This window comes from Sinohyriopsis cumingii, chromosome 16 (assembly GCF_028554795.1).
Source record: "Sinohyriopsis cumingii isolate HCF-2022 chromosome 16, ASM2855479v2, whole genome shotgun sequence".
In the NCBI taxonomy this organism is placed as follows: Eukaryota; Metazoa; Mollusca; class Bivalvia; order Unionida; family Unionidae; genus Sinohyriopsis; species Sinohyriopsis cumingii.
Genome location: NC_142976.1, coordinates 99,924,945 through 99,940,266, shown reverse-complemented (window position 1 = coordinate 99,940,266; position 15,322 = coordinate 99,924,945). Strand labels below are relative to the sequence as shown.

General features: G+C 41.2%; 1 protein-coding gene across 1 annotated transcript in view; it reads left to right on the top strand.

Moving 5' to 3' along the window:
• LOC149781062 (protein Abitram-like) overlaps nt 1-15,322 on the top strand; it is a 94,881-nt gene that overhangs the window by 70,769 nt on the left and 8,790 nt on the right. The window contains exon 5 of the mRNA XM_089938201.1: nt 14,626-14,758. Coding sequence (XP_089794327.1) covers nt 14,626-14,745 — 120 coding nt within the window. The 3' untranslated portion in view covers nt 14,746-14,758. The remainder of the gene's footprint in view (nt 1-14,625; nt 14,759-15,322) is intronic.

The window sequence follows — 15,322 nt, the reverse complement described above, 5'->3', positions numbered from 1 at the left end:
TGGAACGCGTCGCCACTGATTGTCTTTACGTTTTATCAGTTTGAGGACAGGCATGACACGTCGTGCAGGGGTACGCAACGGACTAAATCGAGCCAGTTCTTGCTTGGACAAATCCAGTAAACTTTGTAACATGCCCGATCTTTCTTGGACTTTGATTTTGGGAGAAGGTACTTTGTGAGCAGCAGCCACTGCCACTAAATTGGAGGGTCCTGCCACTGGGGAAGTTCTTTTGGGGGTCATCAACGGAGATGTTCTTGGTGTGATCAACGTCTCCAAGTACTCTTCAGTTCTGGGTGTCATCAACGGAGAAGTGGATGAACGTGAGGATGCCGGAGACGCAGTCACTGCTGTGGCAGGTCGTGGTTTGCGAGTGTAAGGTTGCGTCCTGGCCGAAGTGCCTCTCTTGCGACTAGTTTTCTTCTGTGGACTTTTCTTTTTCTGGGGACTTTTTCTCTGTTTCTTTTTCTGGGGGCTTCTTTTCTTTTTTCGGGGTGGTGTCTGGTAAGAGGAGGGTCCCGCCACTGGAGAAGTTATTCTTCTTGGGGACCTGGTCTTTTTCTTTTTCTTCTTGGGGCTTCGTTGGACTTTTGTCTTGGGGATAACTTTGGGGGCATTAGGATCCCATCTTAAGAGTGAGCGAATGATGACCCCTCCTAGAGTACCGCTCCCTCCAGGTTTCAAAATGATTTGTTTTTTGGTTTGAGTGTCGATGCGGGGATCGGCCAGTTGGACCAAAGCGACTTTGTTTCGATCGAAAAAGCGTTGGGTTTGATGAGGAATCTGAATGATTCCTTGGAGTAATTGACGTGCCGTCACCGTGAACCATCGTAAGACTTCTTTGAGACTAGCTTCTAAGACACGAGCTCGTGTTTGTGGATCTTTTTCTCGACTGATGCCATACAAGGCACGAATCAATTTGACGGGAAGATGCGACTGAAGGGACGTCATGTTCGCACTGAGAGTGAGACAGACGAAAAAGGGTCTGAGGTTTTTATAGATTTTTTGATGGGGAGTGAAATGAAGTCGAGGACGGAGACGTGTACAGGACAGGCCCTCCGTCTTGGCACCAGTGGTGAAACAAGTGGGTACGAAATCGCAAATCCTCAGGAGTCGTAGGTTTCAAATCGACGAGTAAATAGGCGTGTGGCGTTTGAGTGGCATCGTCGTACGCCTGAGTCAGCCAAGGCGTTCCTAACTGTTTGGCTAAGACTTGCACTTGCGATTTATCTCGAGGGCTTTTAAACAAGACCACGTAATGCGCATTGAGACTGATGGTACGATGGGCTTTACTTTGTTGAAACAAATTTTGGGTGATGTAAACGACACTGGCATTACGGTGATGCCCTTTGCGCGTGAACCACAATTTAATTTCTTCTTCGTCTTCTCCTAACATGTCGTCGAAAATGACCAAATGGGTTAGACGGGAGTCAGAGACGATGCCGTCGTCTTCTTTAGGAATGCCTTCCACAAACACGATGGAATCGCCTTGACTTTCTCGCAAAAGGCTGTACGCCGATTGCCACTCTTTGTAACACCACACGATCCGTTGAGGGGGCCGATCGATCAAATGATGTTTATGCTCGATCAAACGTTTGACGAATTCGGTTTTGCCTGAACCGCTAGGTCCAGCAATGAGCATGTTAAAGGGATGGCGAAGATACAAAGCCTCCCAACTGGCACGATCTAAGTGTTCGTCGATGACTTTGACAGTAGAGGAAGAGGGAGCAGAGACAGTAGAGGTAGCCATGGTGTCAGAAATGTCACTTGTGACACGAAAACAAACAAGACAAGAGTTTATATACTTTTTCAGAACACGTTTATTGAATGTTTTTTATCAAACATGAATACGAAAGACAAAAATACATAAAAGCCAAAGGCTTAAGTACAAGAATAAGAGGCACATGATAACGATGAACGTGGAATAAACACAAGTGTCTGTACAACAATCACATGTTTTGGGTAATGTTCTAACTAGTTCAACAGGGGGTAAAGTCACACAAGTGTCCTCCCGAAAAGGTCTTTCAGGTCTGTCCACGACAGTCCTGTCTTGGGTGACGGGTTCTTCTGGCACCGTCACTAACACGGGTTGAAAAGTAACTTTTTTCCTTGAACAACTCTCGTGCATACTGGGCCACTTCTTGGGTCCAAGCCTCAAAATCCCATTCTTTCCAGGCACGGACATCTGTCCAATGGGGATGTAAGTCACAAGCTACACACACATCGTCATACACGTCTTGGGTAGCTAAAAGTTGACGAATCTTTTTTTCCTGTTGAGGTCGAGAAGTATCCAGATGAAAACGCAAGGCTTTGAGCAAAAGGAGTTTTTCGTGACCATTTAAGGCCATGGAGGTGGTAAGTACTGATCGTAAAGAGTCCACAAAGAATCGGCTGGTAAACGAAATCCCAAAAAACAAGTCACTAAGACACACACCACTTGTCGTCCCAAATTGAATGGATACAGTTCTTGTAATAATCGATGGTAATGATCCACGGTTTGAATATGGTCATTGAGTTCCTTCCACGGAATCTGTTGGATGACATGTGACATAAGTCGTGGCATGGCAGCCTGTTTTTATAGTCTCTTTGTTTCGGAAACAATACACGTACTTTCTAGCCAGAGATCTTCGTTCTCCAGTAGGGAATCTAAATCTTGCATACTGTAACCGAAACTTCAGAGTTCGTTTAGAAGTTTCCTCTTCCTCTAAGTAGATTCCACGTAAAATATGTTGATAATCCTTTAACTTGTCTTCCTCAATGTATTGCTGTAGGTGAATCTCGAAGTAACCAAAATAATGAACATTTCGATCATTCACTAACTCAAAGTGTTGAACAAGGTCTGACCACTGAAACAATTTCTGACGAATCAGTTCTCTTATACCATTCAGGTACCAGTGGTTAAAGATCTGGTGACGTAACGGATGCAATTGTTCTTTACGTTTGACTTGTATTTTCACCAGCTCTCAGTAAATGCGTTCTCTCAACTCCACAGGCAAAGCACGAATGTTCTCTAGCAAAGTATCCATGAATAGGTCATACTAAATCCTCTTTGGTCTGACACAAGAAATGTACTCTTTGCACAAACATGGTTTCACTTCAGTGTCGAATTTAAATCGTTGAGTCACTAATCTACACATTACAATTCGTTCAGAAGTTTCCTCTTTCACCAAGTTGACATTGTGTTCAAGATGTTGGTAATTCGTTAACTCTTCCTCTGGAATTCGATGCAGTACGTTTACAATGTAGTAGATAAAATCGTCAATACCAAACCATTCCTTTTTATAACCAGGAGGTCGTTGATCAATGTCTGTCCAATGGAACACTTTCAATTGAATCAGTCCTTGTATAGCCTTCAGGTACCAGTGGTTCAAACACCGGTGACGTATCGGATGCAATTGTTCTTTACGTTTCACTTGTATTTTGACCAGCTCTCGGTAAATGCGTTCTCTCAACTCCACAGGCAAAGCACGAATGTTCTCTTGTAAAGTATCCATGAACAGATTATTATGGTAAGAAGTTACTTCAATGTCTCGGTCCCACTAAAGGTAAGTAATGACAATTCGGTGACCATCGAGCATGTTCTACGTAGGCCGAATCTTGCGGTTCCCAGTGGTGAAGTGACACACTGCAACTGAAGCACTTGACTTTATCTCCTTCGCCCAAGTAGAAAAATCCGGCTCTGGCTAATTCTTCAGGGGTCGGTCCTCCCAGATACTTAGGCCATTTTCCTTTGAACGATTGAAGACGATTTTCAAAGTCGCAGTATTCCGACAAACGCACAGGAAACGAATATTCGTTTTTCACAGGTTCGTTTCGATGAGGGTTGAGTGAAATGGGCAGGAGTTTGCTCAGGGCTGGATGACATCCGTAGGGAGGTAAACGTGAAGGTCGACATTCCCCTTTAAAACGAAACCCAGTAAAATGTCCAAGAGGACGAGCAGCATCGCTTTCGCATCCCACAGGTTTGACACGCACAGCATCACTTTCCATGATAGGGGTAGGGGCACTAAAGTTCCCATGATGCTTTACGGCATCGCTCAGGTCACAAGGTACAGCATCGTATCCATCGCAAGGCTCACAATCGCACTCATCTGCAAACTCCGTTACGCAATTACAATGGTAACCACATGGACAATCGCAGTTTCCTTCCGGACATTTTCCGTCGCAATGCCTGGGTCTTATCCATCCAATATTAGTCACACTAGAGGAAGATACAACTTTTTTACAATCCCCAAACTGGAACGATGTCTCTTTCAAAGTATTCATCTTGTTTGCTCGGTCTTGGTAGTCACAATGAACTATCGATCTTGTCTAGGGTTCCTTTTTATATACAGACCAATACCGACGTGACCGTACGGTAACGTAAAGTGATTGGGAAGTCGCACTCGCTTCTGGTACACAATTTGATAGACTTTTTCCAAGGGTCGACTGACGATGTGGTGAGTGGGTAAACGTACAATCTTGTTCGGTTGATAGGTGGTCACTTTAAAGTTTCCATCCTCTTCCGATTGCAAGGCTTCTTTCAATACCCCAAAGTTGACCACTCGACTGGTACGATGATTCAGAGTCAGTCCTTTCACTTTGCACGTCGTGTGCACTTCTCCTTGTTTGTCCCGGTATTCGTAGCCGTAATTTTTGGGACCGCCACTGACGAAACTTAGAATCTTGTCGTCGGGATGCTCGTCTGTCCAGGCTCCTAAACGGTCTCCTTCGATGTCAGGGTGATGTTGAATCGGGTGATGGATGTAAATGCAACTGTCCGTGTCAAAGTACAGGACGCGTTCTTCTAACAGTTCTAAAGCTTCGTACAATTTTAAGCGAGCATGGGCTGTCACGTAAGCCGCAATGATGACATTTCCAAAGGGGTCGTCTTGTACAAAGTCCAGATCTTCTTCGTAATTGACTAAGATCAAATCCTCGCGAACGACGTCCACGTGTTTCATGAATTTGGTTTTGTCGTGAATCATCTGAAAGTAGCGGGAAGGTTCTGTCAAATATTCCGTCTTGGGTAAACACGGGCGTTGTGCCATTTTACCCCACAAGCAATTTAACATCACTTTGGCAAACGATCGCCTGCCTTCGTTTTTCTCGATGTGGTCTAAAGTGATGCCTTCTTGTTCGTAGTATTTCTCTTTGAATTGTATTTGGTCTTCGGGAGTGTGACACCAGGAAGGATAGCCACTGGCTTCTTTCTTCAGTTTCAAAAAGGCATCCACGTAGTCTGCGAAAATGCCTTTCTGAGTAGGGTCACCCTTGTGGTATTGTTGTGTCTTGGGAAAGTGGCAAATTTCGTACACTTCTAACAGCTGGTATCCCATGTCCAGAGCTTTGAACAATTCTACGCTGACCCAGGTTCCCGTCAAGGCCCGTTCTTCCTGGCTGTGATGGCAAGGTTGGTCTTGGTTGCACGTTTCGGCACAAGTACGGCACAATGGAAACATCAATTTGCCTTGACAATGGTAAGGTAAGACGGGATTGTATAGGTTCGTGGGAGGCAAAACTTTACACTTGATCAAGCCTTCGTATTGTCGAATGTTGACCAGGTCGATGTGTTCCGTCAGCAATTGCGGGTGCCCTACAGGAAAGCGACAATATTTGCACACGTAGGGATACAGCGAACACACGTCCAAGTATTTGATTTCTTCTCCTTTCTCTTCGTCGGCTTGGTACAGCAAACAGGTGGCATTGGTCCTTCCTCCGTACAAACTATCCCTCGGGTTCAGCGGGTCCATGAACTGGTAACTTTCCACGAGGCGTTTAAACTCGGGATCGGTTTTCAAACGGTGATCGTACTCGTGTTCCCACATTTCCACCACTTGGTATCCTTGCTGTTCTAACTTTAGGCGTCGCTGACAAGTGTCCTGGTACAAGTCTTCCATGGTTCGTTGTAAAAACTGATTTTTAGTGCCACGGTCAGGGTAACAAACGGGACATCCGTGAAATAAGCAACCGTTAAACTCGTACACGATCTTGGGGTTTTCTAAGTCCCAGCCATCTACCGAATACGTTCCGATGGTCTTTTCACCCCCTCCGTTGCGAGCATGCTGAATCCACTTGTCTTCCTTGTCGCACAAGTAATGTAACCAGCGTAGGGCTTTGACCGAGTATTGACGCTTGACAAAGTGGGTCGTTTGAGGACTGATGACAGCCACGGTCTTTTCAGGCATGAATCGTTGTCGATACACTAAGGAACACGCTTTGGCAATGGTGCAAGCTTCTTTCAAAGGATCGACCCCTCCGTGTTCCATGAACAGTTCTCGAAATTTTCCACAGCAACGCCGTAAAATGTCCACGTCGGAACGACAATACTTTAACATTTCTTCCTGAAAGTCGAAAGGGTCCAAAGCGTGAGCCTGGTACCAAGCGTAGAAAGCTTCTCGTTGTTCGGTACGCATGTTGTCGGGGTCGTAATAGTGAGCCTCGGGCAAATGGGGTAGAACGGCGTGTTGATTGGCTTCCGTATTGAAAAAGTGTGGAAAGTACCCTTTAGCCATTTCTGTCATTCCAAACGTTTTAGGCATTCGACTCAAAGGCATGGCCAAATAGCTCATCGAATCTTTAAACTGTACTTGTCCCACTTGCATGAAAATGATTTTGGCTCCGTTCAAAGTCACTTTAGGACGTTCGGTGCCTTGTTCCGCATAGTACCTCAAAAGAAACTGTCCATCGTATCCGGAGAAATTGTGAGCCATCACCGTGGCATGACGATGACAATCTCCGTAAAGTTCGATGTCCTCTTGGCTCCACGTCTTGTCGATGGGGTCTAAGACCCATTGGGCAAAATAGGCTAACGTGTTCGGTCCCCGAAATATTTTTTCACGCCCTCCAGGAATCTTGCTGCAGTGAGGGCAATGACTGAAGATAGGTTCTTGAATGCACTTCTCGCACGCTCGATGAGCCACACAGAAATTAGGAATGTGAATGCCAGTCTCTTGCATGCATTCGAAATCGAAAAAGATGAAATTGCCTTTCTTCTTGTGACCGTCCTCTTTCTCTGGTGGGGGTTGGTATTTTTGCACGTAACATTGGTGTTCCAAGTCCACGATGTGGTGACAAATGTGACATTTTTTCTTTCCTGAACATACGTGTGCATTGGTATTATTGATACGTATGACTTGTTCACACGTAGGGCACAATCTCAGGAGTTGACAAGCACATTTCTTCTGTGAACCTTGCGTTTTCAGATGTTGTTGGTAACAGGTAGGGCTGACAAACGTACGCAGACAAGTTGAACAAGGCACTGGTTCTTCGCTCAGACAGGGTTGAGAGGCCAAACATCCTGAGCATTTCCATCCACAATGCTTGTGTTGCTCTCGATTATTATAACCATGGTCACATTTCTCACAGTAATAACCGTATCCCAGGAATCCAGTGATACTGGTAATGGTATCGAAATGGTCATCGTGATGATAAACATGAATGTATTTTCCGTCCTTAAAATCTTGCCCTCGAAACAACATAGGCCCTCGCACTTCTTGAGGGTGCACTTTCAAGGTGTATCGTGGAGCTAGGGCATCTTGCAATTTTTGCATCTCAGGAATGCCACAGGGTGTGTCTTTGGACAGGCCAGCTTGTTGCAACAGGAGTTCTGCTTCGTTTCGTTGTTTGGCTTGGTCGGATTGTTGAATAGTTTTCCAGGTTCTTTTCCATTCTACCGTGTCGTTCTTGTTGGCATAGGTTCGTCTCACCACGATGGCACGGGCTAAACACATCTGGTCATGAGGGTTGTGAATTTGGACAAGGCTACGCTTAATGCTGCGAAGGTCGTTCACCAATAACATCTTTTTGCGTCCGGTCCCTTGAGGAGGAGAGACGTGGGTCATGTCCAATGTGGCTTTTCCATCGGTGATGTCAAACTGGTCATTAGATTGTTGCACGTGTTGAATCTTGTCCATGACTTTGGAAGCGGTCAATTCTGCAGGGGTGCTAAACTCGATCCAAACAGGGGATTTCAAACCGTCATGTTGTATGGAAAGTCTCAAGCGATCGTCTTCTTTGGGTTGACATTGTTGCTTGAGTGAAGTGAGCAAAGAATCCCACACTCCGGTGATAAACACTTCTGCTTTCTCTAACGGCACTTCAGCCTTGAAATCTTTAAACTTCACTGTGTATTTGTAAGCCGTAGTTCTAAATTTTCTAGAGGAGCGCTTTTCCGTCTCTCGAATGGAATAGTACTTTTCAGGGTTAACTAAGGGTGGTGAACTTGGTTTAGAGGGTTCTGATTCTGGTTCACTCATGTCCTCTTCAAAATCACTGGCATGAATTTGTGCCAAGATTTCAGCCCTGGTACGAGGCGATAGATCACGTTTCTGCCTCTTACTTCTTTCTTCTTCTTCTTTCTTCTCGAATGAATTAGATCGTTTCATCTTGAAAGCAAAAAGTCAAATGACTCAAGTTCAAACACCGTGAGCTACTTTATAGTCATAGCATACCAGCGTATATAAAAGGGTGTGTGTCTTGTCCTTTCACTATTCATTTCACTCTCAAGCCGAGCACAACGATGGAAGAGACTAACCAGATGGAACGTTTCGTCAGAGCTTTGCGAGGGGTCATTAGAAAATTCTCTTCAGACCAGCCTACGGACTACTCTCCTTCCTTTAGAGATAAAAGTCAAGATACTTGCTATATCTGTCAGAAGAAAGGGCATTGGTCTTCAGAGTGTCTAGACCGTCAAAAAAGAACAAAAACAGGGACTAAAAAAGACAAAAGTCAAGATACCTGTTATTATTGTAAAGAAAAAGGACATTGGTCTCCAGATTGCCCAAAAAAGAAACAAGAGGAGTCAGAAGAAAAGAAGGATTCTTCAGAAGAAGAGAGGGATTCTTCAGAAGAAGAGAGGAATTCTTCAGAGGAAGAAAGCAGACAGGTGAAGAAAAAGAAACAGGAGAAGAAAAGAAGAAGGGAAGAAAGTGAGGAGGAAGAAGAGGAAAAGAGTGTGACAGTGAAGAAATTCAAAAAACAGAGAGACTAAACAAGGAAAAAGAAGAAGTCAATGAACTTTAAATTAAAGTGTTATGATGTGAATTGTGAATTGGATTGTAAAAAATGGAGAAAAGAATAAATGAATGATATAAGGTAAGAGTCTTTGAGTTTTGATTTTAAAATAAGAAGCTACACTCACGCACTCATACAAAGACACGTACTATAGGGTAAAATGGGTGGGTTATTTTTTTTTTTTTTTTTTTTTTGAGTTATTGGCAAATTGAAATTGTATTTCTTTTCGAGATATGTGGGTGGCCCTGAAAAGGGCCTTTTTTCTTTATGATGTAGGGGTGAGTTTAAGCAATCAACTTTAACTGCCTTATGCCTTTGCCACGGCCAAGGCCTACTTCTGGACTGCGTAATGTTGATGATGATGATAATGATTGGGTTGAAATCACTAAGGGTGGTACGGTAGGCTTAGTCACAGGGTTGACGTGTTTAGCTCGGGAAGGTCGTATTCTCTTCGGTCGTGATAAAGAAGTCTGATACATTTGTTTCAGACTTCTTAACTCCGCTAAAATGTCCAACAGTACCGTGACCGTTTGATTTTCACCCTCTTGTTTCTTTGCTGCTACTTCTTCTTGCTGTTGTTTTTTTCTTACCTCTTCTTCTTGTTGCTGTTGCTGTAGGAGAAAAGCCTGTTCCGCTTCCTTTTGTCGTTGTATAAATTTCTCCAATTCTTCTTTCTGTCTCTGTCTAAAATTCTCCACTTGCGGTAATGAAGAAGGTAACGAAGGTTCCGGAACAAATTCTTGCGAGGAGAGAAAATCCACAAAATCCCAATTCACCTCTTCTGAAAGTAAGTCCGGGTTCCCTTGGGCGGTCTCCCCTGCTGGTGCACCCCATTGGATCGTTTTCTGAGTTTCCGTCATGTTGAATCACTGTCGCATAGATTGACTGCACACAAGCGCTAGCGAATCTATATAGACTACGTGACGTCACAGACTGCTCTCTTCGGATTGGATGCGGGCTGACTGAATTCTGTAACGCGTGTTAGGATTGGTGAATGAACTCAATCCGTTTCAATCCTTTCTGTCCCTATAAATAAGCGCAGTTCACTGCATTGATTCACCTATTGTCGGAGCCTCAACATGTGGACAGACGTTGAATCTTCAACCCTTGTGTCAACAATGATGTTCAGGACGGACATGCTCATGTATGTCCGATCCAAGTGGACCGTTGTCCACAGGACCAGCAGCAGCCTGTGGATAAGAAGAGTCTATATAGAGAGACAAGGTTGCCTCAAGAGGACTCTGATGTATGGCCCTGCTGTAAGACGAAGTTTGAGGACAAGAAGATGTCGCAAATGCCCTTTATGTTAAGGGCATATTAACATAAACCAAAGGCCCTTTTCAGGGCCAGCCATATTTCTCGAAAAGAGATAGTCTTTGAATTGCCTACCCCTTTTTTATTTTTTAAAAAAAAAAATCCCATGTTCCATTTCCCTTGACGCTATACAGTCCCACCCTGTTTAAATTCCTTTGACGCTATACAGTCCCCTATTCCCATGTTCAAATCCCCTTGACGCTCAACAGTCCCACGATTTTTCTCCATGTTAATTTCCCTTGACGCTATATGTTCCCACGATTTTTCTCCATGTTAAATTACCCTTGACGCTATATGTTCCCAAGGGGGTCTGTAATGCTAATTCCCATTGACGCTATAAGATCCCCCTTAACTACTAATGTCAGTTTGCCAAAATGACTAGTCCATACCGCGTTTAAAGAATTTTAGCGAATTTGAATGTATTTATTCATACGGACCGTTAAAATTGGTATAAAGGATGCCGTTCTGTCATAATTTCAGTTAAAACCAAGATATGGTCGACGTTTCTAACAAGAAGAAACCCTTGTGACGACATCTAAGAGCATCTAGGAACCATTTGATTCACATGACCTTGATTGTTGTAATATAGTTTTAGTGCAAATGATCTCTCTTAACCGTCAAATCTTACCATATTTTCTAACGCATAAGAAACCGACAGGAGGAATACTACATAATATGAAAAATATAACATTCCAGACAACTCTGGGGAATTGTAGTCCTTGTAGGAATAAATTTTCTGACCTATAAAGTACTGCCAAACACTTCGATTTACATAGATAATCGAAGTCAGTGAAAAGTGTCATCGTCGGGTTTTAGTTCTATAAATAGGGCATGTGAATAATATATACATATTCGAGCAACTCCTGTAGCTACCGTAGATGCTGACCCCATATGAATATGAATGTCGAAGATCCTCGTCGTATAAGAAGCTAGTTTTATTAGGTATGATCGCCTGTACAGATGGGATTGGCTTCATCAAGGAGACTCAGAAAGAAGATAGTGCCACAGTTACAACGAGAAGTAGAACACGTATTACAAATGGAGGATATTAATGATATCGTTGATAGCATGATTTCCAATTAATGTTTGCAGCTAATTAAGATGATAATGGTAGATTTAAATAAATTTGTGATCGAGAAATGGATGCTTTCGATATAATGGATATGATTTCGATATAATGGATATGATTTAGATATAATGGATATGATTTCGATATAATGGATATGATTTCGATATAATGGATATGCTTTCGATATAATGGATATGATTTCGATATAATGGATATGATTTCGATATAATGGATATGCTTTCGATATAATGGATATGATTTCGATATAATGGATAAAGCTATTATTACTGGAACTTAACGCCGTGAAAGTGTACATATACCCTTTTGACCCTTAAAACTCGGTGCATGACTATGGTGCATACTGTCTGCATAACCAGAAACTGTTTCTCATGTCATTACTTTTATTTAATTCAGAAAACTCTTACTGCAAAACTCCAATTTAATTACTTTGCTCAACATTTCTTCATTATGCGTGGAATGTACTGCAGATGCATTCAGCACGGTATCTTACTTCATAAATCTGTTTTAGTTTATCTTATTTCTTCATTATTTTTCGGGATTAACGTCGCATTAAAGACACTTAAAGCCAGTGTTGAAGAGAACTACTCAAGCAAATATAACAGAGACCTGACAGTTGGAGAGAACTACTCAAGCAAATATAACAGAGACCTGACAGTTGAAGAGAACTACTCAAGCAAATATAACAGAGACCTGAAAGTTGAAGAGAACTACTCAAGCAAATATAACAGAGACCTGACAGTTGAAGAGAACTACTCAAGCAAATATAACAGAGACCTGACAGTTGGAGAGAACTACTCAAGCAAATATAACAGAGACCTGACAGTTGGAGAGAACTACTCAAGCAAATATAACAGAGACCTGACAGTAACTCTCGTATTTAAGAATCCAAAACTCATGTGTCCATTTAAACTCACTGCGACCTTAGCTTACATAGAAGTGTAGTTGTTATGGTGAATGATTCTTTGTATACTTTTACTCTGATGCATCCAAATCAATAGGTTTTGTTTTCTGTTTACAAAATACATTTAGAATGGTTGTTTTTATGAATGTTTCTGAAGTCTTGCTATACAGTATCGTACTATAGATAACAACTGCATTATTATTATTTAAAATCGCCATTAGTAGGTAAAAAATAAAGTTGTATTGCTGCCATCTTTAGTGGACTTCAAATACCTAGAGCGGTGTTTCCCAAACATTTAACATTGGCTTACCCCTGTTGGGACATCGGTCTTATCGGCAAACCGATTCTTCCAAAGCTGTACTGTATATATTTTTTTCGTGCGAATTCTAGTGGTTTATTTTCTGCCGCTTACCCCCATGGTTATCGTTAACTAGAGTAAAATCGACTACGTAGTTATTGCCCGGATCGAGTGCATAATCAAAATATAAAATTAATGGAAGGAATAAGTATAGATCTGAGCAGAGATATAGAATAGAAGAACACACCCCACCCCCCATGTAAACTATAACAGCTTAATCAATTATACTAAAAAAATAAATTGTACAGGACACTTGAATGATAAACTTCAATTAGGAAATAATTACCAAAACGTTAGTACAAAATACAATTAGCCATTCTGTTTCTACCGATGTGACAAATTTCATCAGAAAATGGAGTGGGCGATCGAACTCAATTGTCCAGCATGCCAGTATCATGTTTTGTGTCAAGGCTGAGACTCGCAAATTCTCGTGTATAGCGAGATGAAATAGTGAATATTCATGCATTATTGACATGCCACATAACTAGAACACACTTTTATGGTGCAGTTTTAAATGGCATTGTCATTTGTTATGGCTGGGCTGTAAATCAGATAAAATATCAAGGTCCTGACTGCAAAGTTAAAGATAACGTTATTAAACATCATACAATTTTATATTTCGACTTTTGTGATTTTTTTTTAAATTATAATTTTATCCACAAAGTTACAGTCGCATACCATTATACTTATACTTCTTGCCAGGTTTCAAATGTAAAATCCATATTTACAGAGATGAAACTGGCTATGCTGATATTCAGATATTCATAATAACCAGTGTTTCATATATCACTTTATGGTTCTATTTTTAATGTTATGGCATGCAGTTGTTGTATCCAGGCTGTTGTTCTGAAGCTACTTTGGATATTAGGAAGAATGTGTGCATTGTGCTGAATAGAGTGTGTTGCATAACATGTTTTATTATATGCTTCTTTTCTTTCTCCGTTAACTATACATTGTCAGAATCGTGCAGTATTCTACGATATTGAACACCTTGATATTGCACGCACGTGTACGACACTTGTGCCTAAATATATTATAATGTATTAGGAACTAATTTATTTACAAACCATGTACATTCATGATTTAGTTTATTCGATTTGTTTGTGGATGAACTAAAGCATCTGTTTCGTCTATTTGAAAGTAGAGCTGAAAAAGTGAATAATTTGGACTAGTTTACTGAGTCACAAATTAAGCTTTCAAACAAGCAAATGAATGAATGTGTTATTCGCAGTGTCCACAACGAAGAAGCTTTCCTCTGCCAAATAAAACGCGATTTACAGCCGTTTTAGATCGACCACAGGATTAATTTCAACATTATCGACATTTGGAATCTAACAGAAAATACGAAATGATAAAGCAGAATAAAAATAATGACAGTGTATGCAGAAGTGCACATTAAATTACTGTTATCGAAAAACAATTTTTACTTGACTAGTTTTAATTAAATTTGCGATAGTACATGGGCATGCAAACGTTTGAAGTTCGTGCATATGATTTATTTTGTGTTTGATATAGCTGTCATCACGAAAAGCGTAAAAGAATTAAAGATTTATAGAAAAGATTGACTAGTTTAAAACTTAATGGAGATCGGGCTGCACGAAGCTGAATGCCAGTACATGTTACGTCAGGTCCTTATGCGCTGGAAATTCAGCCAGGAGCGATCTCTGGCCTACCGACGTTTCATGATTTCAGTTTTCAACCTTTGTTGAGACAGTATCTGACTGACATCGGCTGCATTGATAACTGTACGAATTTTACTACAACATTCCTTTTTACAGTGGTGTATGTATTATTGGATGAAATATTTAATTTTCTGTTCATAAATATATACCCTCAGTGCAGGTCACGAGTCATGAACTCAGACTTTTAACAGAATGAAAGTAAAACAATATTTAATGAGTGTGTTTTATCTTTCGTTTTATCTTTCGATTGGTTGTGTTTTTCGAGTGATTGTGTTTTATCTTTCGACAGCCACAGACCAATGGCTACATTGCCATAATTTTACCGAAACTAAAGGAATTCGAAAGTGAGATGGAAAGGTTGTTAACACGTGAACAATATTTGTCCGCTGCAGAAATGACACCAACTTGATGCCGTATTGCAGGTAACTTCTTTAAGGGGTTTCACTATTATTGATACAGAAAATTCACAGCCATTAGCAGAATTAATATACATTTCCCTCCACAGTGTCGTTCACATTTTTCTCAAATTTTCACTATTGACACAAAGCAATGCATAATAAGATTAGAGAATATCAATTTTTACTGTTTAAAAGCAACAAGAAAAAGAAATACGGGACAAATCATGGTAAAATAAACAATTTTTGCAGTATTACAAATTGTAATTTTGGAAAGAATTGGCAGAAAGAACGTGAATTCTGATACACGTGTCGTTTCCTCCATAAGTGTACGACCATACACCGTGTGTATTATGTGTTAAAAGTGCCGTCAAAATCCATGAAAAACAATACCAAGTATTCTATGCCCTAAGGTTATGAGCATCTATTACACAATTTGATAAGTTTCTTTTTTTTTTTAAAGAAATCCAAGCTTTCCAGTCGTAAGACTTTTTAACCTAACCTGTTAAACCATGTGAATAATGCTTGGTAAGTGCTCAACAGATGGAATAACAATTCTATTGCAGGGAAAAATTTCGCCCAGAATAATAC